This window comes from Cricetulus griseus, chromosome 2, assembly GCF_003668045.3.
Source record: "Cricetulus griseus strain 17A/GY chromosome 2, alternate assembly CriGri-PICRH-1.0, whole genome shotgun sequence".
NCBI classification, from domain to species: Eukaryota; Metazoa; Chordata; class Mammalia; order Rodentia; family Cricetidae; genus Cricetulus; species Cricetulus griseus.
This window is the reverse complement of record NC_048595.1, coordinates 271,787,074-271,811,881: the sequence shown is the minus strand read 5'-3', so window position 1 is coordinate 271,811,881 and position 24,808 is coordinate 271,787,074. Positions and strand designations below refer to the sequence as shown.

The window sequence follows — 24,808 nt, the reverse complement described above, 5'->3', positions numbered from 1 at the left end:
AAGAAAGTTGCCTAAAAGAAACAGAAACCAGCTGAGCTGTCTGAAAGGGACCCATATCAACTGAACTACTTGGAACGAATACTCTCCAACCTGTAGAACTGCCTTCGTATTGTGCTGTATGCTCTAGGTTTCCAGATTTTGTGAGCTGTCTCACCTATCCTGGGGTGGGCTTTTGGCTTTGCATCACTTTGCTCCTGTAACTCCAATAAAACTCAATGGTTTGCTAAGTTGGACTTGGATGTTATTTGTACTTTGGTTGTCACTGGTTCCCTATTTGGGGTGAGTAGGGGTTTATTCCTGTCTCTTCAGGAATAGTGCCACACAACAGCTTATCTGGGAACTTTTACCATATGCTGAAGATCAGGAAACTTGATGCAACAAGAAAGGAAGGAGAAACGACAGGAGAAAGATGGTAGGTAAGGAAAACATATGATAAACATTTCGATAAATGAAAGGGAGTAGAAAAAAGTGGGAACACAGGAATGGCATTTGTCAACTCTTGCATCAGCAAAACCTATCCTCCCACTCAACATACCATGTTCACATTTTGAAAGGAGAGGTCTACAAAACTATCAGTAATTATTAATAATTTATGTTCTTATATATTATCCATCAAAAGCACTTCTCCCAGTGCTTCTCCACCACTGTAGACAGTCATAGTTGCTATAATCCTTGTGCAAAGTGAAATGACCTTTCAGACATCCTGTGCAGGCCTGTGGTAACCTTATCATCTCCACTAAGCTCTCTAAAATATTCAGTCATCTCGGACTCCTTCCCAAATTACTCTTTTTAGGAGCATGGGGTTCTGAGGCATCAAAGAAATGCTTGTCCATGACCTTCCTCTAGCCTTATTTCCCTAATCAACCTGCTATAATATTGGAGCTTCAGAACAACCGGACTAGTTAATGTGATGAACAAGATACACAACACTGATGGCCACCCCATAGATTTGCAGTTACTAACACTATCAACAATTATTCTCTGGTGGTTTGAATGAGAACAAGTGGGAAGAGATGCCAACAAATTAATCATTGAAAAATAAATAAAAGCCACAATTATCTCAATCATTTTTTGTTTTCCTCTCTAAAACTTCGTACAGAATGTTTTCGAACATGCTTGCTTTATGTGAATATATCAGCCCAAACCTATACGTTAGGTATTTCACCTCATGCAACACTGCTAGAAGGTGGAACTTACCTTACTGAGGTGATCCTCCTATAGGATTAATGCTGCTTTTCACAGTAGGCTCACTTTCTTCGTTTGGAGTTTGCCTGGTTGGTTTTCAGTCTTGCTTTGTTCCAGTATTTTCTATGTTCCCTTTCCTCCCTTTTGGAATGGTAACGTATATATACCCTGTGCCATTGTATCTTTGAAGCATATGATCTTCTTTTTTCCCTCTAGGGGATTACAGTTAAGAGACTGACATGAATCTCAGAAGAAACTTTGGACTTTCAAATAGTGTTGAGACTACTGTAGATCATGGGGACTTTTGAAGTTGGACTGAATGCATTTTTGCATTATGATATGGCTACAAGCCTATGGGGGCCAAGAAGTGGAATGTGGTGGCTTGAACAGGAATGGCCTCCAAGGGCTCATATATTTAATTGCTTGATAATTAGTAAGTAGCACTACTTGAGAGAGATTGAGAGATGTGGCCTTGTTGAAGGAAATGTGTCACTGCGGTTGGGCTTTGGGGATTCCAAAGCTCAAGCCAGGCCTAGTATCTTTCTGCTGCCTGTGGATCCAGTTGTAGAACTCTTAACTCCTCCAGTACCATGTCTTCCTGCTTGCTGTCAGGCTCCCCACCATGATGACAGTGGACCTCTGAAACTGTAAGCAAGCCCAAATTAAAAGCTTTCCTTTATAAGAGTTGGCATGGTTATGGTGTATCTTCACAGTTAATAGGACACTGCTGGTTTATAGGAAGGTGGTTTATATGGTTACAGAAAACAGGAGGAAAAATTGGATATGCCATCTAGACATATGTCAACTTCAAATTCTTTGGGCCTCCATATATCTCTAAAATGAAACACAGGCAATGTCATTTAATAAACAGTGACCACGTACATATAATGAAAAGCCCAGCCCTTGTTCTAAACTCTCACATCTCTAAATTCTATCATTCCTACAGCTATTGACTTTTCCACATCAATAGTAATTGTGTTATGAAAATAATCAAGATAGTTCTACGCTTGATTTCAAGGTATTATCAAGTATTATCAACATTTTAAGTCAAGTACTATCAGAACACTTGATATGGTATCCATAAAGAAATGGGGTCATAACCCACAATTTCACTAACAGTTAAGTGTTAAGTGACCAGTTTTGTACTGAACTCCATGAAACAAATTCCTTTACTTTATTTTGTTTTTGTTATTCTCATGGCTTGACAATACCAGCTCAAGTTTATAAAATTATCAGAAGTATACATTAAAATAAATTATTTCAAATATTACATCTATATAATATTGTCTTTATGCACATTTCACATTCATCAGATTCTCCTACCCCCAGTATGAAAAGCTAAGAGAACAGGAAAACATGAATGCTTAAGACAAGCTTTTTCCTTCTAAATTTAACTCTTTACTAAGCCACGCATATAATGAACAATCTAATTATTTGTAGAATTTGTCAAATTTAAATCAAAACAGCAGGTAAGATTTAAAGTGGTAATCACTGAGAATAGGAAAGAGTTTTCTACTGCTAAACTCAACTGCCACCACTGTGGAACAGCTTTTTTCTCCATTGGAGTAAGAACTGAGGTCCCTACTTTGCTGACATGGGTTCCACACAGCAGAGATCACAGCACCTGGAATCCAGCAAAGATCCAAGAGGAAGTGTAGGAAGGCAGTTCAAAGCCATCACAGCATCTTTTACAGAGCATAATGGTTTTGCCCTCTTGTGTTACTGGTTGTTACACAGTCTTTCTGTGACAGCTGGGTTAATCTCAACCAAGTCATGCTGATGCAGACATAAAGCATGTTTTGTCGTTACAACTAACATTCAGGAAAAACCAAGATAACTTTTAAGTTTTGACTACATGTCTGTGGTGATTTGAGTAACAATGGTCCCGATAGGCTCACATATTTGAATGCTTGGTCACCAAAGAGTAGAACTGTTTGAAAGAATTAGAAGGATTAGGAAGTGTAGCCCTGTTGGAGGAAGTGTGTTACTGGGGTGGGTTTTGAGATTTCACAAGCCCATGCCAGGACCAGTCTCATCTCTTTCTCCCTACCTGCTGCCTGCAGACCGGGGTGTGAAGTTCTCAGCACTGCTCCAGTGCCTGCCTGCCTGCAGCCATGCTCCCAGCCATGGAAACTGTAAACAAGCCTCAATTAAATGCTTTCCTTTATAAAAGCTGCCTTGATCATGGGTCTCTTCATGGCAACAGAGCACTGACTAAGACAATGTCTATGGTGGCTGGTCTGCTGTGTATCAAAACCACTTTCAATTTTTCTTTAACACTCTTTACACTATAGAATTCTTTATAAACAGAACAATAATTTTATACTACCCACATGAGACAAGGGGGAAGGCAGATTTGCTATTATTTGATTGCATGTAATACACACTTGTAAGCAGTGGAAAATTTGTAATTGTGGGTTTCTCCTCCTTTTTTCTTTCTCTTTCTTTCTTTTCTATCTTTCTTCTTTTTTTTTTTTTTTTTTTACATTTATGTATCACATGAGCACACACCACAGCATACATGTTCTGGTCAGAGGACAACTTTCTGGAGTAAGTCTCTCCTTCTACCATGTGTTCTTCAGATAAAACTCAGGTTGTTAAATTTGGTAACAGGTACCTTTGCCTGCTGAGCCATCTCACTAGCCCAGAATTCATAATTTTGATTAGTTAAGTAACTTTGGAATGGTTTTCTGGATATTATTTTAACTCCTAAGAATATCCCTACTTCTTTACTGTCTTTTCTTAGCAAACAACCCCATTCCTCAAAAAATACAACAAAATCTAGTAACACATTAAAGCCAAGTTCAGTGTTTGTTTTTAAAATTTTATTATTTGTAATACATACCTTTCACATATAGAAACCCTCTAATACCACACATGATTCCATAACCCAAATGCTTCAATTTTACCAACATTCTTAAAGTATTTACACCGGCTTCCCTCAACAAAAGTGCAATCCAAACATCTTGACAAGAAATCTTTATAGACAACAACATATTTTTGAGCTGGTTTTCATGGTGTCCATTCATTATATTTTCTTTCAATTACCTGGAAAAATAACAAAGTCAACAAAGCATGAAAGCTAACTGGGCTATGCAGCATCCTGTTATGGGAACCATACCCTAAACAAAAGTGCTTTCTCCTCACCTCTTCCCCAATCTTCCAACTACAATTACTCAACAAGTGCTTCCTAAAAGGAATTCAACAAAAAAAACAAACAGGATAGAAAACAGGCATAGAGCAGACTGCACAGTCAGCACTGGTGTGGTGAGACGACATGAAGAACTCAGAAAGGTCATCTAGCAAGTTATGGGTCAATCTGTTAAGTTTAAGCATTTAAACATGTAATATTCTTCCTCCATAAGTTAATTTCTCCCAGAAAGGTATGGAAATTTCCTTTACTTACAAAAATGAACCCCTTTTACAAAAAAATTGGAAATTACAGGATGCTGGGGAAGCTCCTTTGTATAAAGAACAATCTGCTCATCCCTCCAATTTATAGGATAAAGTCTACCTTTAAAGGAATAAGCCCAAGGTTACCAAGTGCTTCCATGTGATCGGGTGATCAGATGAAAGCGGAGAGTTGAGATGGCCTGAAGAGAAAATGATAAAAAATTAGCTTCTCTCAAGATGGGAACAGGCAGTTTTAATTGCTCAAAGTATGGAACTCTTTAAAAATAAATGATTAAAAATGTTAAAGTAGATAAAAATCACTTTACTACTCATGAGAAAAACAGAAGTTAGATCTCCTGGATGACTGATGCCTTTTAATAAAAGCCCAACTTCAATAAAAACGGTGATCTTTCCTGACACATTCCAATAATAACCAATATGTTCACCCAAAGTTTGGTGAAAACATTAAGGTCAGCAGATTTCCAAACTAAGATTTATCTTTAAAGCAATTACTGTATACTCAACTGTATTTTGTTCTCAAATCAGCCAAGTTTTTCCTTTCAGACAAAAATGTAATCAATGCACTAAAAGGCAAAAAATAATTATTAGAGTACGGGGCTCATGCTTCTCTTTTTATATCACTACATACAACTATAGTCCTCATTTTATCATCAACATAACATCAAAAGCAAATGTTATCCAATTATAGTGAAACTTCTTCATTGGGGAGGGGCAGAAAACAATCTAAGAAACAAGAACAGAATGTGGCTTACAGCCCATAGTGTTTTGGTTTTTTGCTTCTTTTTTCTTTTTCTTTTTAATCTAAAGAACTCACTGGGTGCAATGGCTAGATTGACTTCCGAACAATAATGAAGTTTTATAGAAAATGTCAATAGGTTAAAGAACAGCATTACAAGTATTTATTTTAAAAATCAGAAACAAACAGAAATATGGAATTTGAATAGAAGCTTACCAAAATTTTAACTTGAGTATACAACAGATTCATAGGTGTACAATAGATTCATAGGGAAACAGCTAACTCATAATTGCAGCTTTGTGCATCACAGACAAATTTGCAAGTATTATGTCCTATAGACCTCACGAAATTGCATTAAACACCATCTGACCAATGATGATTTCTGCTTGTCCTAGGCAACCTGAGCATTTCTTGTAGATGTGAAACTTTTCAGATCATCAAACACCAAACCACAAGTTGGTGTAACAAACCAACTGATGAAGAGTTTTAGTTTAGCACAGGTTCTTTAATGCTATGGTTTCAAACAAAACAAGCACTTGTGTAGAACTTAAAACTCATTGGCAATAATGCTTAGACAATTATGAAAAGAAAATCCCCTGGGGGATGGCATAAACCAAGTAATCAATATAAAATATTTACATGAACCCCACATTGCCTACTCATGAAATGATTATTTCATTCTTTTAATGAAATATTAAGTATTCTTTTAATGTGTATTTCTGCATCATACTTGAAATTATCAAATTCCTTCATGAGAAGTAATTCTCTAATTCTAATTCTACAAGGATGTCTTCAGCACATTGAAGCCTCAAGTTCTAGTAAACAGGGGCTGTTTTTGGAATACCTGGTATTCTGTATGTAATTTTAAAAAAACAATAAGAGATTATAGGAATCTTCAGGATAATCTATTTTCAAATATGCTCTTTGCATTACTGCTACCAAAACAAAACGCACTTTTAAAAGAATAAAAGCTGTTCTTCATCATTCTAACCAATTTCCCCTTTCTTCTTCAGGTCAACTCTGATTTTGGAAACTCAGTATTAACTGTGTTTATGTGGCAGTAGATAAATGAGACGTGTGGCCTGACTGGTTCTGTAGCACAGTTAGGCTAGAGGTTTATCTCTGAGAAGATCTGGATACCAAACAATTACTTCAGCCATGCAAGCTGTAAACCATGCCCACCAAAACCACAGCATGTGCAGATTTTCTGTAGGTTTTTTGACTAGTGTCTAGAGAAACAATTCAAATAACCAAGTTCTGTCTTTCTGCTCTCTTGATTCAGTGTGCATCATTTCCAATTTCACTTCATAAGACCTGTTATATTCAGCTCACCTAAAACATTTGCATCAGCAACAGTTTTTTTCAAGTTTCATATAATTTGGATATTACTTTCAGTATGAAAACTGTTAAATTTTATAAACAAAGAAAGAGCACTCAACTTTACTCTCAAATCACTTGTCAGTGGAGTAAATTGCACCTCAACCTGAACTGAAGAACAGAGTCTTCAGGCTCAGACCTACATTCACTTGTCACTCATTTTCCCCAAGGCCCAAGCATCTAACAGCAGGTCTTTACTAGAGAGCTAAGTAAAAGCTTCCTCCCCACTTCCACCACACCTTTAGTCTCACCACAGAACCCACACCTAAATGTCACCCATTCTTCCTACTACCTCAGAACTGTGTCAGAGATTCTGCAGGAGACTGAAACCCTACCAAAATCTGCATGACTTCCCATTTAGGCTCCAGTCTTAACCACACACTGACATTTGGGAATCAAGACAGGGCAAGGGGCAGCCCTCATTTTAGTGGCACAAATATACAAAGTAAACTCTGCTTTAAATTAGAAAAGAAATTAATGTCACAGAATGTTCCCCTATAAAAGATATGTAGTAAAGTAATTATATCAATAAAATAGCTATTACTAAAGCAAAGCTTTCATCAATAAGCTTCGAGAACTTTGAAGGAAGAGAATGGCTTCACAAAATGGTAGTCCAGGTTCCCACAGTGTGGACACTGCTGGACATTGCTGTACTCAGAGAAGTACTGCATCCCGATCCGTACATCGATCACAGGCTTGCCACAATGCTTGCAGTTCAGACGGGCCTGGAGAAACAGACATCATGAGCCACAATGCCATTGGCTTCACAACACTAGTCAAAAACCATCTAATCAAAGTGCTGGGAGCTGATTGAAATTCAGTGATGCATCACTATTTTTAACAGAATAAGGGTATACACATCTAAGACACACACTCTGGCATTCATTATCATCCTTCTAAAGATTACAGTCTCCCAAGTTCTCTCCTAATATGTGGTGCCTATCAATGAGAGAATTCTAAACTGTACCACCTGAACATTTCCACTAGTTACCTAATAGCAACCACCTACCCCCTAGATTTTTAGTAAGTGGCTGAAACTGGCTCCCCCACAGCCAAACCTACATGAAAAACTTCCCTGAAGAGTTCAAGTTATTTCAAAAGCTCATATACACTTTCATTTGATTCCACGTAACACTGTTAGATACAAAAATAAAATTTCTCTAAAATATCCAATCAAAATTGGTTTGGCTATCTAGGCTCGAGTGCTTTGTATATCTTGAGACTTCTGGAACTCACTAGCATATGACACCTTCATCTGTACCTGGGCCTCTCAAAGCATGATCATGGAGCCCTTCAGCAATAGATCTGGGAGTGAAGTGGATAGGCAGAAGTTACAGATCAAACAGTCTTAATTTAGACACTTCCTAAAAATGTGCTAACAAATTTGTCCTCAAAGCATTCCTGTGAGGGAGTATAATCTACATTTCAGATGATGAAAAGGGGCACACAGTGATAAATACCATGCCCAAGAAAACGGAAAGCAGTACAGCTGGGATTTAAACTAAATGTGCTCCAGAGTGCACATTTCAGCAACACAGACTATCTTTCTACAACCTAAAATGAACTCCCGTTTAACTACTTCATCCCTCTCTGCGTCTGGAGTGTAAAGTTCTCTCTAACCTGTTGTTCCTTTCTGATAGCCAATTACTGCTTATTTTTGCCTCAGACTTACCTGGAATCCTTAGTAGTATCTACTACTATATCCCCACAGTGAATACTTTCAATTGATTGATAATAAATAGTAATCAAAGGCTGGGCGTTGGTGGCACACGCCTTTAATCCCAGCACTCAGGAGGCAGAGGCAGGCAGATCTCTGAGTTCAAGGCCAGCCTGGTCTCCAGAGTGAGTGCCAGGATAGGCTCCAAAGGTACACAGAGAAACCCTGTCTCGAAAAACCAAAAAAAAAAAAAAAAAAAAAGTAATCAAACAGGTTTTCCATTTCAGTTGGGGCCATTAACTATAGTCTTGGCATATATCCATATATGCAGTGTATACTAAAGTGCTGGTGGGCAGGATGCCATTATATATTTCTCTTTGAAGATATGGGAATCCTATGTAGTAAAAAGAAGACCAGAAGAGGAATCGCAGCTTTTAGTCACAACTGTGACACAATTTGTAGACCTGAACAAAACATTCAAAAATTTGAGTCATCCATTATAAGGAACAACTCAGCAGGCTGAGTGAGCCATGCAAGGTCCCATGCAACACTAAGTAAGATACCATGAGTTTTAAGAGGCCCAAACCTCTGTTCACTTCTCTATTTCCTTAATTAAAAGGCTAATGCTCATGCAACATCACACATGTGCAGAGAAAGGTGCCACTTCCTTTGGTTTTTCTCATCTTAGAAGTGGACACTAAGGTACACTAGTAACCATAAAACATGATAATGATTAACTAGCTAACACTGAATCTGTAAATGTAGTCAGTATGCCACAAAAGCAGAAAACTAATCAACCTTATCAAAAACCAAAAGACAGAAAAAGAAGACTGTCCACCTCTCTTGTGACCATATTTCTCCTCTGGAAAATACTCAAATGGCTAAAATAAAATAAAATAAAGAGCTGAAGAACTGTCTCTGTCAGCCTTTGAACTCAACAGAAACTGGTCATCTGAACAAACTGGTAATAGAAGAAAATGTCTCTGCTACCCAGGACTACCTATCATGGAATTATGTAGCAAGTTCTTCCTCAAGCATGTGGAATAATAAATTCAGGTTTTACTGGGGATTTTTATCTTAGTTTCTTATTTAATGGGGTTCTGTGTCAACACCTCCCTCCTCTCCTTTTGACAGTTACACTTCAGGTGCTCCTAAGAGTCGGAGAAGAATGTTGCTCTTCAGTACTTTAAGCATTACAAATCTTTCTGGTCAACCTCACACAACTTAAAGAATGAGAGGCTAGTGTTTTGCTAACTCTCACAGACAGTAAGTAAGAGGAAATTTAGTCTGTTCTAGAAAATAAAACTTTCCTTTTCATTTCAAATTGTAACCTTTTGCTACAACTGCAGTACAAATTAGTCACACAAAATGAGACAATTACAAACAAAAAGCAAACTAAAGAAACCACGCATATAAATCGAACCCCCGGCCACCTGACCATCTGCAGAGCTCAGCAGCACTTTTCATGCTTAGTTACAAATGGAAGCAAGGTGTTATGATATTTTTTAGCTTTTTTTTTTTTTTCTGACATAACTCATGGCAAATACTCCAAGTCTATTGTTGTATATATCCCTTTGACTACATAGTGTTCTATCTCAAGGTAACAACTTGGGTACCTGAATTCCTTACCCTCAGAAGAACCTTCTTCAAGCCCTCAAAACTCCCTCAAGAGAACCAAAAGGCAGCCTTTAACTCTCTAAGTTACCTTGGTGACAGAAGCCCAATGTCACCCACTGCACTCTCACTTCAGTTGATACCAACCTGACAGCAGGGAGAGGCAGCCAGGATGTCGTAGGTGTACATGGTACCCAGCTGGTGCCAGCTGCCATCCCACCGGGACTTGCACTTGATGCAGACAATCTTGTGAACCCCTTCCAGGCAGTCCACACACACTGCATACAGATGCATGAGTCTCCCTGCATACAGAAAGCACAAGGCTGAGGGTGGGTATGGCGGAAAGCACCTTAATCTCCAGTGACAATAAAAATTCCCCCATCAACAACAAAAAGCAAACATTTTATCATTTGAATAAATAGAAAAAGCAAGGCAGATGGCTTCTATCATACATCCGTAAGCTGTCCTGTTAGGATAACAGTGAATGATTGCTACCAATATAACAAATTCAAATTTATTCAAAATAGACACTTGCTTTAATTGACTTTTCTAAAATGTGCTGCCCAGCTTACAATGTCTATCCATCCAAATCCAAACAATAAAGCTACATGCTTATAACCAGCCTATAATCACCAGGATTCTCTAGAGTCTATGTGTGGCATAACAACATGAACCAACAACACTGGTCTGATGAGCTGTAACCCAACCAATTTCATCCAAAAATTCCTGACTTTGTATTGATAGCCCAGAATTTTACCAAAGCCATAATTACTATGTTAACTTCCTCATTCCCAAAACTGCTCAGCTATCACCACAACTAATTTAGTAACTAGAATTATATATTACTTGATACGTTAGAAGTCCAACATATTACTTACTGGGCTTTTAAAAGTCACAACCTCATTCCTTCACTGTTTATCAAGGACTTAATATTTATAAAGGAAAGAGGTCATCCAATTGTATGAAAGGGTAAATGTTCAAATAATTGGCATGTGCAGGATGACTAATTCCTGGGCAATATGTAACAGCAACACTGCTGAGAACAGAGAGCACTCTGGAACACCGCTGAGAACAGGGAACAGTACCCCAGAATGCTGCACAGTAGCTTCTTATTCAGAATGTGCTGCTCTCTGCCAAAAGTCAGCTCTTGGTTTTCTAGTGTAAAGGCATCTAATGGTCCTTAGAGGGAACGTTTTCATTGCATTTGCTTACATGAACCTCTTTTTCCTTCAGAGCAGGAACCATACCTGATTCATCCTGTCAACTCGGTGTCCAGCACAATGTCAGGAATGTGAAAAGTTCTATGTGCTAAATGAATGGATGGAGCATGTTAACAGCCAGTGACACTATAAACTGGAGGGGGGGGCAGTTCTAGGCCAAAACCAGGAAGAGAAGGGAGGGCTTCTTGCAATACACCCACCTGTTCTAAAATGGTGAAAACACAGTCTCATACACCTTACCCACTGAGTGCCTGGGACCATATCCAAAAGTTAATTCAATTATCTATGAGCCACTGGCATGTTCAGTCTCCTCCTTGGTCCTACTTGTTACATTCAATGACATCATGCTGCTAGTGGAAGTTAATGCCAGACATAGAAGTTGTCTGTAACAATGGCTGTGATGATGAAGACAAGGAACGTTCACTGTGCACTATCAAGGGTCTGCCCTGTACTGTGAGCGCTCTATCAATTCATTTAACCCTCACTGCAATGCTACAAAGGACTTGTAGCATTGATTGCTATCCCCATTTCAAACAGGAGGCACAGATACTTAAAGAGCCTGAGTGGCTTGTGAAAACTTACAAAGAAAATAAGGAGCCAAGACCAAACCCAATGCATGTCTATCTTGACTCTTACCCTATAGGCAAGCAAACTCTTGGAAGTCTGAGTGCACACTTTAGTTTCTGGACTTGTTTTCCATTACTATTCCACCATGTCCTATCCAGAGAATTTCTGAGCCATAGGAAAGATGATTCTACTAGCAGAGCCCTAATGGGGCAATCACATATAATACACAGCAGTAAAGAAGTTAAACAAGTCCCTCTTAACTACACCAACCTTACTTATGAAGAGCAGAGCAGAGCAGAGCAGAGCAGAGCAGAGCTGGGGAGGGCCAGGAGTAAGGGGCAGAGCAAGGGAATAACAATCCAATAAACACAGCAAACATCTCAGCAACATATAATCAACTGTGAACTGGAGAATCCCATGGCCAAGAATGTGGCCATTCTATTGGAACTGAAAATGCTTTAAAGTGTGGTTGGGATAAGAGTTTGCTATAAATAAGATCACCCAGACTTCTGAGGTGCAGCAATAGAAACACTGACCCATGACTAATGCCTTATTTGTGGTACTGCTGACTTCTCTAGTATTCATTAAACTCCTGACCACAGATTCTAAAACCAGAAGTTGGTTGTCAGTACCTCTGTAGAGTGAACTGAACACAACCATTATCTGTGTATGCTTACATACAGTGTGAGTACAGACTTACAACTAATTCAGGCCTAATTTTTGCCTTTCTCCATCCCCTCCCTGATCAATACCCTCAGGATTTACTTGAACTCTATACAGCCAATTCCTCTTCTCTTTTCATTTAAGAGCTTTTTATTGACAAGATTTAGTCACTGATGTTAAAATAAGTTCCTACATGCTCACCCCAAATGTTTGTTTCTAACAGTGCTTGTTAGACACCTCCATAGAAAATTAAACATATATAAAAGATCTCACCTTCTTTCCTATGAAATCAGGTCTTTTTCCCAACCTCATCTACTCCTGCCTGTGAAAGCATCGTTTATCTGGTCTGGAATCAAGGTGAATTAAAAAAAGACCCTCCATTTTTACAGTCAGAGTCTCCAAATCTGTAATCTCCCTTTTAAAAAGTCTCCTGCAGGTGTCTCTTCCTTTGTATTTTCAGACAATAGTTTTTCATCTTCATGCATACAGCTGTGACAAAGTTTCAACTCTGTCTCTGGGTCCCAAGCCTTTCAAGCAACTTCTTTGGGCATATTGTTTGCTTTTAAATGCTGAAAAAAACCTCAATTCATAATTACATGACAAAGAGTTTCTACAATTGCTTGAAATTATGCACAGCTGGGCATTGGTGGCACACGCCTTTAATCCCAGTACTCGGGAGGCAGAGGCAGCCGGTCTCCAGAACGAGTACCAGGATAGGCTCCAAAGCTACACAGAAAAACCCTGTCTCGGGGAAAAAAAAAGAAAAAAAGAAAAAAAAAGAAAAGAAAGAAAATATGCACACACACCCTGTGCCCCAGCCTGCTCTCCACATCTCCTATTAATTTTCTACTCTACAACATTTCCAACCAAACATCTCCTGATCACAACTTAGTTGGTTTTCTCTTAACTGCTGTCCCTCACACTGCCTTCATCCTGCCTCCTGAACAACCAAGCCCAAGTGGCCCTTTTGTCCTTGAAAATCTCAGAATGTCCAATGTAATACATGTGTTATTTACTAATTCCATGTGTGATGCTATTATTCACAGCCTTGGGCTTAGTACAGTTAGTTACATTTTATAAAATGCATTTTATATACCAATATTTTACATTGGTGACCTCACCTAGCACATGTGCAGAGTTTGATTGACAAATGAATGCTTGATGGACATAAAAATAAATGTGCCCATCATCAGGAACCTAGTTCATTTCTATAAAGTATGGTGCAAGTTTTAAGGTGTAGAAATAAAGGTATTTTTACCCATTTCCTCCTAAAATTACTGGCAATTACGCTAAATGAGAAACAAAAATATAAACTACACCTCTACAAAACAGAAAAAAAATCTAACTCCCATCAAACTGTATTTCTACCATTGACCATTCTCTTTCCTAACCTGGGAAGGGTGTCCCCTACCTTTCCCGATCTTAGTCAAACACCTTCCAATCTATACTTCTGAAAACAGTTGTTTTCAGCTCTGCAGCTGAATGAGATCATATGGTTTCATCTTTCTGTGCTTGGCTTATTTAGTTATGTCCTCCAGCTTCATCCACTTGAGTTAAGTTCAAGGTGAATCTTCACCCACTACCAATGGGATGTAGTACAGCCATGACAGAAAAACTACAGTAGAGTTCCCTCAAAAAAATTAAAAATTGAGCCAGGCATGGTAGCTCACACCTTTAAGTTCAGCACTCTGGAGGCAGAGCTAGCCTAATCTCTGAGGTCCCAGTTCCAGGCCAGCCAAAGCTACACAGTGTTTCAAAAATAAATACATAAACAAAAATTATAAATTACCTAATAATAATAATAATTAATAATAATAATAATAATAGAATATGTGATGACTTGTGTAAAAAATTTTTAATTAAAATTATCATATGATCCAGAAATCACAACAGCCAAAGGAAATGAAATATGTCAGAGGTGCTTGTACTCCCATAGGCACTGCAGCAATACTCGCAACAGCTACAGAATCAAACTAAGAGTCCATCAAAATGATGAATGGACAAAGAAAACACTTTTGTGTATGTACATACAGACACATATTTAGCCAAAAGGAAATTTAATCATACTGCCATAAAATGGATAAGCCTGAACATTGCATTAAGTAATAAAAAAATATGCCAGGGGCAGAAAGACTAATACCATGTGATCCACAAAGCTGTGGCATGTAAAAAGATACTGATAGAAGTACAGAGTAAGAACAATTGTTACCTAAGGCTAGGAAAGGAAGGTAGGGTGGGGTAGGTGTGAAGAAGCTGTTTAAAGGACACACAACTAGTTACAGTTAGGAGGAGTAAAAGTTCTAATGTCTCACTGTTCTGTAGCAACTATAGTCAACAGTATTATGTAGTGGTTTTCAAAGTAACTAGGGTTTTGAATGTTCTTACCAGAGATTATAAATATGAGGTGAATGGTATTTTCAGTACCTTAATTTTATCATTACACAATATAAACAGGCATCAAAACATTACACTACAATCCATAAATATGTACAATTGTGTTTCAATTAAAAACACATCTTTAAAAAATCCCAAATTAACCTAGTAGAAAATGAAAGTGAACATGGGTAATAGAGAGCCCATTCCAGCTAAGGCATCAGAAGCCAACCAGACCCTGTTGGATGTGTAGCAGAAGCCATACTATCTAACCCTGCCCCTACCATGGAACTGTGAAAGGGCTTTAAATCCCATGAGGCCACTAGGCTTTGGGTGTCCCACTTTATAACAAAAGCTCAAGGACTCCAGAGAATCAGGCAAAAAAGACAACTCCTAACTATAGCTCCTTTTTCTTACTCTGAAATCTAACAAAAGAAATTGCATCTGAGAAACAAGGATATGTTACTATTAAAAAGCCCCTGGAACTAGGTTTGGTAGTACAAGCCTTTATACCCAGCATTTGGGGGACAGCCTGATCTACATAGGGAATATATATATATATATGTATATATGTTTATATATATATATGTATATATGTATATATATGTATATATATGAATGACAGAATAATAGAGATGAGTACAGATTAACAAAGGATTTTCTCTCCCATCAAAGGGGAGTCGAGTCGGGAATGTCAACCTAAGAGGTACAGTGTCACATGAACAGGAGTCTCAGTATTTTTTAAGTATAAAGAGAGGAATTTATCAAAGAAATAAAGCAAAAGCAAAGTTTCTCCAAAGTGAGGATCTAAGTTTATATACTCAATGATCCAAGACAGCCCACAGGAAATGAAGGGGGAGGGGCTGAGGAACCACATCATGGTGGGATTTCAGAACACCGGAGATGTTAAGAGAAAAACAAAACCCTTTAGAGAAGATAAAGATGGGGGGATGGATAATAAGAGTATCAGACAGTAACAATGTAAGATAGGAAAAAGTGAAGAAACACTTTACAAGTTTCTAAAGGAAAATATTTGTAATTTAAAGGGCTATATGACCCAGCTAGGTAACAAACAATCTCAAAGTGTGAAGAACAAATAAGGTTATTCTCAAACTTGTAATGTCTAAGCTTCTGAGGATGACTGATGGGGGAAATAAAGAGAAGAAACTATGGGATTAGGAGACAAGACTTAAAACATGGGAAATAACAATAGCTGTCTCCAGCAGGTCCTGAGTGTTTCAGAACAGAATAGAGCATGGGGATGAAAGCCTTCAGAAGTTCACAGAAGGAGAAAAAAAATCTTCAAAAACTATGCTAAGTGCACAGAAGTGGTTTACAAAGCTGCTGGGAGACAGCAATCTTCCAGAGTTAAAACAAAAATTGAAAGCCCCACTCTCAGGCACTCGGACCTTCAGATTCTACACAAACAGCTGGAAATGAACTCTAATTTTAAGTGTCCTTGATAGAATTGTTTCTACAATGGGACTACAAATCCTGGTTCAACACTACTAACACGAAGCAAAAACACTAGGGATTTATCCCCAGAGGGAGATAATGTAGTCACTTACCTTAAATACCAGTCTAGTCAAAAGACAGTACCTGACACTGGAGAATAAAAACAACTATTTAAAATTGTGGTGTCAAAAACCTTGAGGGGAAAAAAAAAAAAAAAACCCAAAACCTTGAGGAATCAGCATTTCTAAGTGCTTGGCTCTTGGGGAGGAGACAGCAGGGTTTAGTGGGAAGACAGGAGTCATTTTTATGTGACATTGTAGCATTTTGTTAAAGTTATAAACTGTTATATATCATGCATTTCTTCCTTTTGGAAATTCAACAGTTTTAGTTTCACACCTATACTGACCAACTCCTTACCATTCAAGTTACGGCTAAAATGTGCTCAAGTCTTTGCCATACACATAAGCTGACCACTACACTCCCCCAACCAAGGTCATGTCTGGGCTTTCAATCATACCCCATTTTCCTTTTCAACAGTCTCATCTTTCACAATTTTAAAATTAATTCAATTAATAAGAAGTCATACAGTCTTGTTCCTGCTTTCCTTGTTTATAAGGATCACAGCCTGCTGGGCACATTAAAGGATTTAAACTAACTATTTCACAGCAAAGACAATAATGTAATTCCTTCTCTTAAATTTTCACCCAGTTGTGAAAAGCTAAACATCAGTGATCCCTTCTTCAAATTATCACAGGACAAAAACACAGAATTACAGAGAGGAAGAAGGAATTGACATGTGAAGCAAGCTTGTTCCTAATTTGAAATAATTAAAAAAAAAAACAACACATAGAATTACCCAACTGTACCCAGTATAGTGACATCAGAGTACAAAAACCACCAGCCCACTGGGTGAAGCTGAAATACTCATGTTACCTAGCCCTTGGCTAGAACAAAAACACATCAGTTACAATTAAATTTAAAAAAAAAAAAAAAAAAAAAAAAAACACAATTCCATCTTGTTTTTTTTTTTTTTTTTTTTTTTTTTTTGTTATAACAAACAGAAAACAGGCAAGGTGAATCAACACCTATACCTTGAAGGTGACAAGGAACATCATATTCAATCTCATCATGTCTTGAGGGACTTAAGAACAGAGTTCCATCCACTAGTGGGAACTGTTCAAACACAGGAAGTGCCCGGTGGCACAAAGCGCAGTTTACAACATTTCTGTGGCTGGCACTGAGGGCTGCAAGAATGAACTTCCTTAGATCCTCGCCTTGGCCTACTTGGGCGTCATCTTCCATCCGAACATGGAAAGTGTTCAGCTTATGCCTGGGGATGTGAGCGAGCAGTTCAGAGAGGTCCAGTCGCCGCAGAAACTGTACAGGGGTGTCAAAGTGCCCTGCCCTGTGTACAGACAGCCCAGCTGAACTGTAATCAAAATGGGCATTTCTGAACACATGGCCCCCAGACATGGCCTTTTTGTGAGGCTCAAGATGAATGGCATTCTTTAAGAACTCTCCAAGGTATCTGGAGGAGCGGGGACCACTAAAGTGGGCTGGGGAAAGGATAGAGTAACCAGAGGGTGGGGACTGGCCAGGGGAGCCACAGGGGGAGCGGGCCCCATAGGCTGCAGCACTGACTGTTTTTTCTTGGGAGTTCTGCCTGTCCATGGAATGCCGCCGGGGAAGGTCATGGTTCAGGCCTTTCTGGGGCTTGTTCAGGGGTCTGCATTTTTTTGCCTCCTCCCCAGCATCTCCTGGAGGCCTTGCTGTGTTCTTCTCTGACCCAGACTTCTTCTTTTTTTCATCTTGCATCCGCTTTACCTGGTACCAGTCTGTGTCCTTTTTTAAGTGGCCCTGCCCACAGCGACAGGAACAGAAGCGGAAGGCCAGGTCGTAGCCCTTCTTGGTCCACATATTCTGGCGGCACTGCTTCTCATTCCAGCTGCGGGCCCTGCCAATGCAGTTGAACTGCACCAGGATGCTGCTCTCCCACTCATAAAAGCACTGCAGGTGCATCCAAGTGCTGCAGGGGCAGTGCTCATTGTTGCATACCACCTTTTGGTAGTCATCCTTCTCCAGGTCCACTGGCCTCCCAAAGCTGCAGATCAGAGGCGTGGCACAGGGAGCTTCTAGAAAAAGAATAAAAGAGAATCAGTACACAGGATATGAGGACTCCAGAGGGCACCCATCCATTCCTGTTGGCTCATTCATGACAGTTATACCACCACTGGAAAAAATATCAGGCAGATTTAGAAACATTCATCATTTTCTTTTAATATGATACAGTCCCAAAGAAATTTATTTTCTATTATTATCTGCTGAAAAACATTCTGGTAAGTTTCAAGAAGTCCAAATCTTCACAGTTCAATTGTGTTTCAGGCCTTATGACAGTATAAATTTTCTCACAATGTGGGTGTAATAACAGGCAGTTCCAGAGTTCCTTTAAAAATGAGTCACTACAGAGCAACTAGGAGTTAATATGAAGCTACTAAACCAACCAGTTCAGGTGGCATCTTTGAATGCTTTATCAGGGATCTTAGATTGTCCTGAAAAGAAATAGCACTGTGAAAATAGACCAGCCTCATCTTAACTTTTCTTCTAGACTCATCAGACACTAATGGCAGAATGTCTGATCAAACTAACTATTGGCCTACACAGAACTCCACTGTCCGGTTGTGAGAGAAACAACCATCTTATTAAAGTAGACCGACAGAAAGCAACAAGGAGGTATTTCTGCAGTCTTGCACATTACCCACACAGGGTCCAAACAGCTAACAGATTCCCAAAATAAAGAAATCAGACCCATTTCTTAAGAGGTAAATGTGTGCAAGGAGACTGACAGACAATGAATTCTTACAGCTTCTCAACAACCACCTAGTATCTGGGCTTAGAATGTTTTTAAAACATCAAGACCACCTGTGATAGAGACACTCAACAAGATCAGTGGCTACCAGGGAAGGGAGGAAGGATGAAAGTGTTTCTAGGATGGTGTAGCTACTCTGTATGATATACTACGACAGAAGTTGTATATCATTACACCCTTGTCAAAATCCACAGCACATAAACACCAGCCGAACCCTAAAGACTAGCTACAGAATTGAGAGCTACTATGTAGCAACAGAGGTTCAGGACCCAATTTATGTGCAGAACCTGCTGAGTTGGGTGATAAGCTCTGTTTAGGGGCAATATAGGGACTATACACAAATTCACTGTACTTTCAATTTTGTTGCAACCAGCTCTAAAAAAAAAAATCTATTTTTTTAATATGGGGGATGAGGAAAATGAGCAAATCTCAATTCCAAGGAATACAAGCCCTGAGAAAGTAGGATGCTATCTTACTTTTATAAATGTGTATAATGTGTATATTTATATAGTATAGGTTATAATTTTTAGTGAGAAATAATGCTTAGAGTTCACAGTATCTAGCACAGAAAGCTTACTAATGTTGTATTATCATTAACAGGGCTCTCTCTACACAGTTTATTACATTTTTATTTGTTAAAGAAGCTTTGTAAGGTAATAGCTGAAGGTCTAAACAAGTAAAATTAGCAAAAAGTGTATCCAAAGTCAGAAATTAAGAGCCTAGCAGGGCAGGAACTATGTACATGCAGTTCTGGCTATATCATAGAAAGAGACACGATGCCACAGGCACAAACCAGCAGCTGCCATTTATGTGGGCAGGGGCTAAGTGTGACTACTTGTCCAGAAAAGACCAGCACAGCAAACAACAAACCAACAGGCTAGCCCAATTGGTCTCTTTGCACTTGTACAATTTTCAACATAATTCATTAACTCCCCCCTCTTAAATTCCAGTCTGCATTTTTATGCATTTCTCTCTTCACTTCCCTAAGTAAAACTAAAAGCAAATTTTGCTATTCTTTAAAAAGGGCACTACCAGCATTTAGATAATTCTTTGTGGAGTGTGACTGTTCAGTGTATTACAGGAAGTTAACATCACTGGATCCTGATCGTTTGATTTGTATAACCACACCCACCTCAACTTCCTATGATTTGGGGGTGGGCTACTGGGGCTAAATTCCAGGCCTTGGTCCATGCTAGCAAATTGTTCTACCAGTGTGATGAACCCCTAGATCTACCCAACTGAGAATCACTAGGCTTGATCACAAAGGTTCCAAGTGCTACACAGAGGCATGTAAAACACATTCTATAAATGAGATTCTAAGGAAGCACTGAGACTCAAAAGTTGTTTTAGATTCCATACCTACGGTGGTGGCACTGTGAAACTTAGGGATAGGGAGGAAAGGAATGTATTGAGCATATGGGAATGTGAGAGCCTAAACTCAGGGAGCAGTGTCAAAAGAACAATGATCTGTCTGATTTCCCTGTTTGGGACCTGATGAGCAGGAAGTACCTGTGTGATGGAGAAAGAAGAATATGACCAGAGCTCCAGAGAGTTCAAACACAGAGTACAGATGGAGTCATACATTCAGAGAAGTGGGTTAAATTCCTGGGACCCAAGAGACATGCAAAGAGAATATGAAACATGAACATAAACTAGGGATTGGGAAGAGAATTGTGAGCAGTAATTACTAGCATCAAGGATGGTACAAAAGAGTTCCAAACAGAGAACAGTAAGGCAGAAACAAAATTTACTGAAGACAAGTCAAGAGAGAATTACACCAAATCAGTCATGAGAAATGTTTAAGAATGGAGGTTAATGGTATATCCTTGAACAAGACCAGTATTTCTCAGCCTGTGCACTACTGATTTGGGGACTAGCTAACTCCTGAGGTAGGAGCTATCCTGTGCTTTATAAAATACCTAGCTACATTCTTGCCTTCCTCCTCAGGGTTACTAGTAGCATTCCTTACCTCAATTTTAAAAACCAGAATGTCTCAGACATCTCCAGATATTCCTTGCAGGGCAAATGGCTGGTTGAGAACTACTAGTAAGGTCAGGCCTAAATGCTTACAGAAGGAACAGTGACTCACACACTGCCATCCCTCAGAGGACTGTCCTCATGGTGTTATGAGGGAGTTGAAAGAGGCAAATGGGGAGCAAATGGTGGGCAAGATAAAAAACAATAGCTACTATGTGCAGATAACTCTCCTAGAAACTTGAGGAGTGTGGACACAAAAGGAAGAAAAGAGAATGGGAATGGTACAGAGGACAGAGAAGGCTGCCAGCAGGGCATTCTAGGAATTTAGGATCCAGCAGCTTGAAAACAACGCAGGGAACAAACAAGGAGAAATCCTATCTTCCTCAGAAGCTTTCACAACCTCACTGCTGACTACTGAGTAACTAATACAACATCCCACCAAATCCAATCGCACAGGTGGACAGACCCTTAAAGCAAGTGCAAATACTAGCTATGTTTGACTCCTGCATTCCAATTATCTCCTTCAAAGTTGGGTGACAAGGCCTCAGCCAAAGACCCAAATGACTACTATGGTTTCTCCATCTGACTCCTAGAAGTCTAAATCCTTAATCATCATTTATCTAAATCCTATTTAGTATAGGAGAGCAAGTCATAGCATTAATTCTGCCACAAGAATGCCTGCATTTCAGTGCCATTTCTTACAGTGTTTCTCAACCTTCCTAATGCTGTGACCCTGTAATACAGTTCCTCATACTGTGGTGATCCCCAACCATAATTTTGCTACTGTTATGAATCATAATGTAAAATCTGTGTTTTCCAATGGTCTTAGGTGACCCCTGTGAAATGGTCATTTGAGTCCCAAAGGAGTTGAAATCCACAAATTGACAACATCTGATTTACAAGTTAGGTACCCTTGGCCAAATTACTTCTTTTCTTATCAGTTTTTTTTTCTGTGAAAAAATGCAGATTAAAAACAATACATTGGTTGTTGATGATGAAAAATACATGCATGTACACATGGTGTTTAAAACAGACAGGGCATGACATCTACTAAACCTTAGTTCCTCCTGCCTGCTACACTTCAAGGCCTACCTCCAGACACCACTGCACCACCTAGCCCACCCAGGTCATTTATAATCAGGAGCTGAATAAAGTTACATTAAAAGACACTGGCATATAAACTCACACATGACAAAATCAAAAGGAAGAGCTGTAATCCTATATGGAAAAAATTTCCAAATATACTAAAGTACACTGAAAAAATTACAAGAATGATTCATACTAAGTAAACTAACTACAGTCACCTGGACTGTGTCCTTTAAATGCTAATTAATCAATTAAACAAGTTCAGTTGCTTTAATCTTTAATTCTTCATATCTCTGAAATATAATAGTAATAATCAAGATATATGAACTCAGAATTAATTAAGGGTGGCTGATCTTTACATTCACAATATTCAGAATGTAAACCCTGAGAACCATTTGCCAAAAAAAAAAAAAAAAGGAAAAAAGAAAAAAAGGACAGACTAAGGTGGACTAATAGGGAGAAATTATATTTACATCATTTTCAAAAGCAGCAGATATACTTAAATCTGAATATCAATCACCTCCTACATAACAGATCCTTGAAGCTGGAATTGTCAGCAAATTGTACTAAGAGCTCAATACAAATAGATGGAAGTCCTAACCTCTGCCCACACATTCCTGTCACTCTAGCACCATCACTCATTACAGCTAGTCTCACCTGTTTTCTACCTCCAAGTTTCTACATTGAAAGCCCTGCCATAGTGTAGACATGGTTGGGTGCTCTCCAAGTATTCATTCATGTGTTGGAGATTGGTATCTTCTAGAGATGGAGCCTAACAGGTGCCCTGTGGAAGGAAACTCTGGTCTCTGGAGCTAGAGTATGGTCACTGGGTTGCTCCCTTTCTTGACTTTGTCTTCAGATCGTTAGGAATACTTCTGAAATGTCATTACAGTAACCTACCTGAATGTTAACCTGTTCCTGTACTATTTCTGCCATTGCCATATGCCATAATGTGATACAGTCCTAAGGGCCCTGCACAGAACTAGGTCCATGCAAGTATCAAGTTTGGCCTGGAACGTCCAAACCTATGAGACAAATAAGTAAGATCTTCCTAAGTAGCCTACCTCAGGTATTTCATTAAAGCAATGAAAACCTAATACAGGTCACCACTCAACCATATCAGTCCTGCATGTTTACACATCTACACATCAGCCACTGTAATGTGGCCTTGTAGCTAGGCCACAAAAACAAACACAAAGTCAAGAGCCTGCTTCATACTGAGTAATAAATTCAGCAGATACTTCACTCGATGACACACCTCCAACCTTAGAGTGAGGAAGGGAGGAAGGTAGGAGATTAAGCAATAGGGTGATTAGAAATAGTGAACGGAAGAGCACATGGAGTGCATGTGCTAATTCTGCTGCTGACCAACACTGAGCCATTCATCATCTGTGAAGATAAAAATATCTGTCTATTTACCTCTAATGAATGTAGACTTTATAAACTATAAAGTTCCACTATATTGTGCATTGTTTTTTATTACTTCTACTATAATTTTTACATGTATGGCTAGCTCCCCAACTAAATGCAAACTGACCCCACTGTATTTCCTACTATTTCTATTTTGGACTTAACAAACAGTAAGTGTGTAGAAATTAATTGGGTGATGCCACACTATTCTCCATTTCCTAGCTAAAACATCTAAGAAAAGATTCTGTGACTCTTAAGAAAACAACACTATAGCATTCTAAATCATATCTACAATAAATTAATTGTATTATAAAATCCCTAACTCTTGAGGCAGGGTCTCACTATGTATCCCTAGCTATCTTGGAACTTGTTACACAAACCAAGGCACGCCTCAAACTCAAGAGATTAAACTCAAACTCAAGAGATGAAAAGGTCTGTGACACTTAAAATATCTAATTCTTAATAGCAGTTCTGCAAAGATATAAATGGGATGAACTAATCAGACACAGCAAAAAAAAAAAAAACCTTTAGTAAAGAAGAGTATCCCTATATTCAGCAAGAGCATGTGTCACAACCATCTCCTGGGACATAAAGTGGAGCCTGATAAAGACTCCCAAGGCTAACTTCTGGCTTCTACATGCACATAGGTGCATACACACAAATTTGTATGTACACATACCACACACACATCACACATCATATATACTACCCCTCACTCCATACACACAACAAAAACACATATATAATCTTCCAGGACTGTTTTCACAGGTTTACCATCAAGTATTCAGGACCCAACTTCTATTTCTCCCTATTCAAAAAAACACATGCAACGGTCAGGTCATTCTGAGCAAAACCCTGAAGAAGTTTCAAGTCTCTACAACAGTAACAGGGCTAAGGTTACTTCACAATCTGTGTTCTCTCCCCAAACTCCTCATCTTATACACTGCCCCTACTTCAGGCCTAACAGTCTTTTAAAGGGTCTGGTAAACTGGTCAAAATGCAGAGAACAGCTGACTCTGTGGTACCCACCCCCAATTAATACATCTACAACACAACTTCTACATCTAAAGGTTGGGAGTACTGTAGATAATAGGGGCAGAAGAGCCAATGAGCAGGATGTCTTCTGTGAAACAGTTTCTTCTATTCTTTATATCCATGAAACCTCAACAATATGGTCCCTAAACAAAACCTACATAATGACAACACTA

The 24,808-nt window shown here is 38.9% G+C and overlaps 1 protein-coding gene across 1 annotated transcript in view; it reads right to left on the bottom strand.

The window, feature by feature from the left end:
- Positions 1-3,988: 3,988 nt before the first annotated feature.
- Positions 3,989-24,808, bottom strand: part of Heca (hdc homolog, cell cycle regulator) — a 38,657-nt gene continuing 17,837 nt past the window's right edge. The window contains 3 exon segments of the mRNA XM_027401964.2: positions 3,989-7,437; positions 10,131-10,285; positions 17,353-18,393. Of these exon segments, the coding sequence (XP_027257765.1) occupies positions 7,273-7,437; positions 10,131-10,285; positions 17,353-18,393 (1,361 nt within the window). The 3' untranslated portion in view covers positions 3,989-7,272.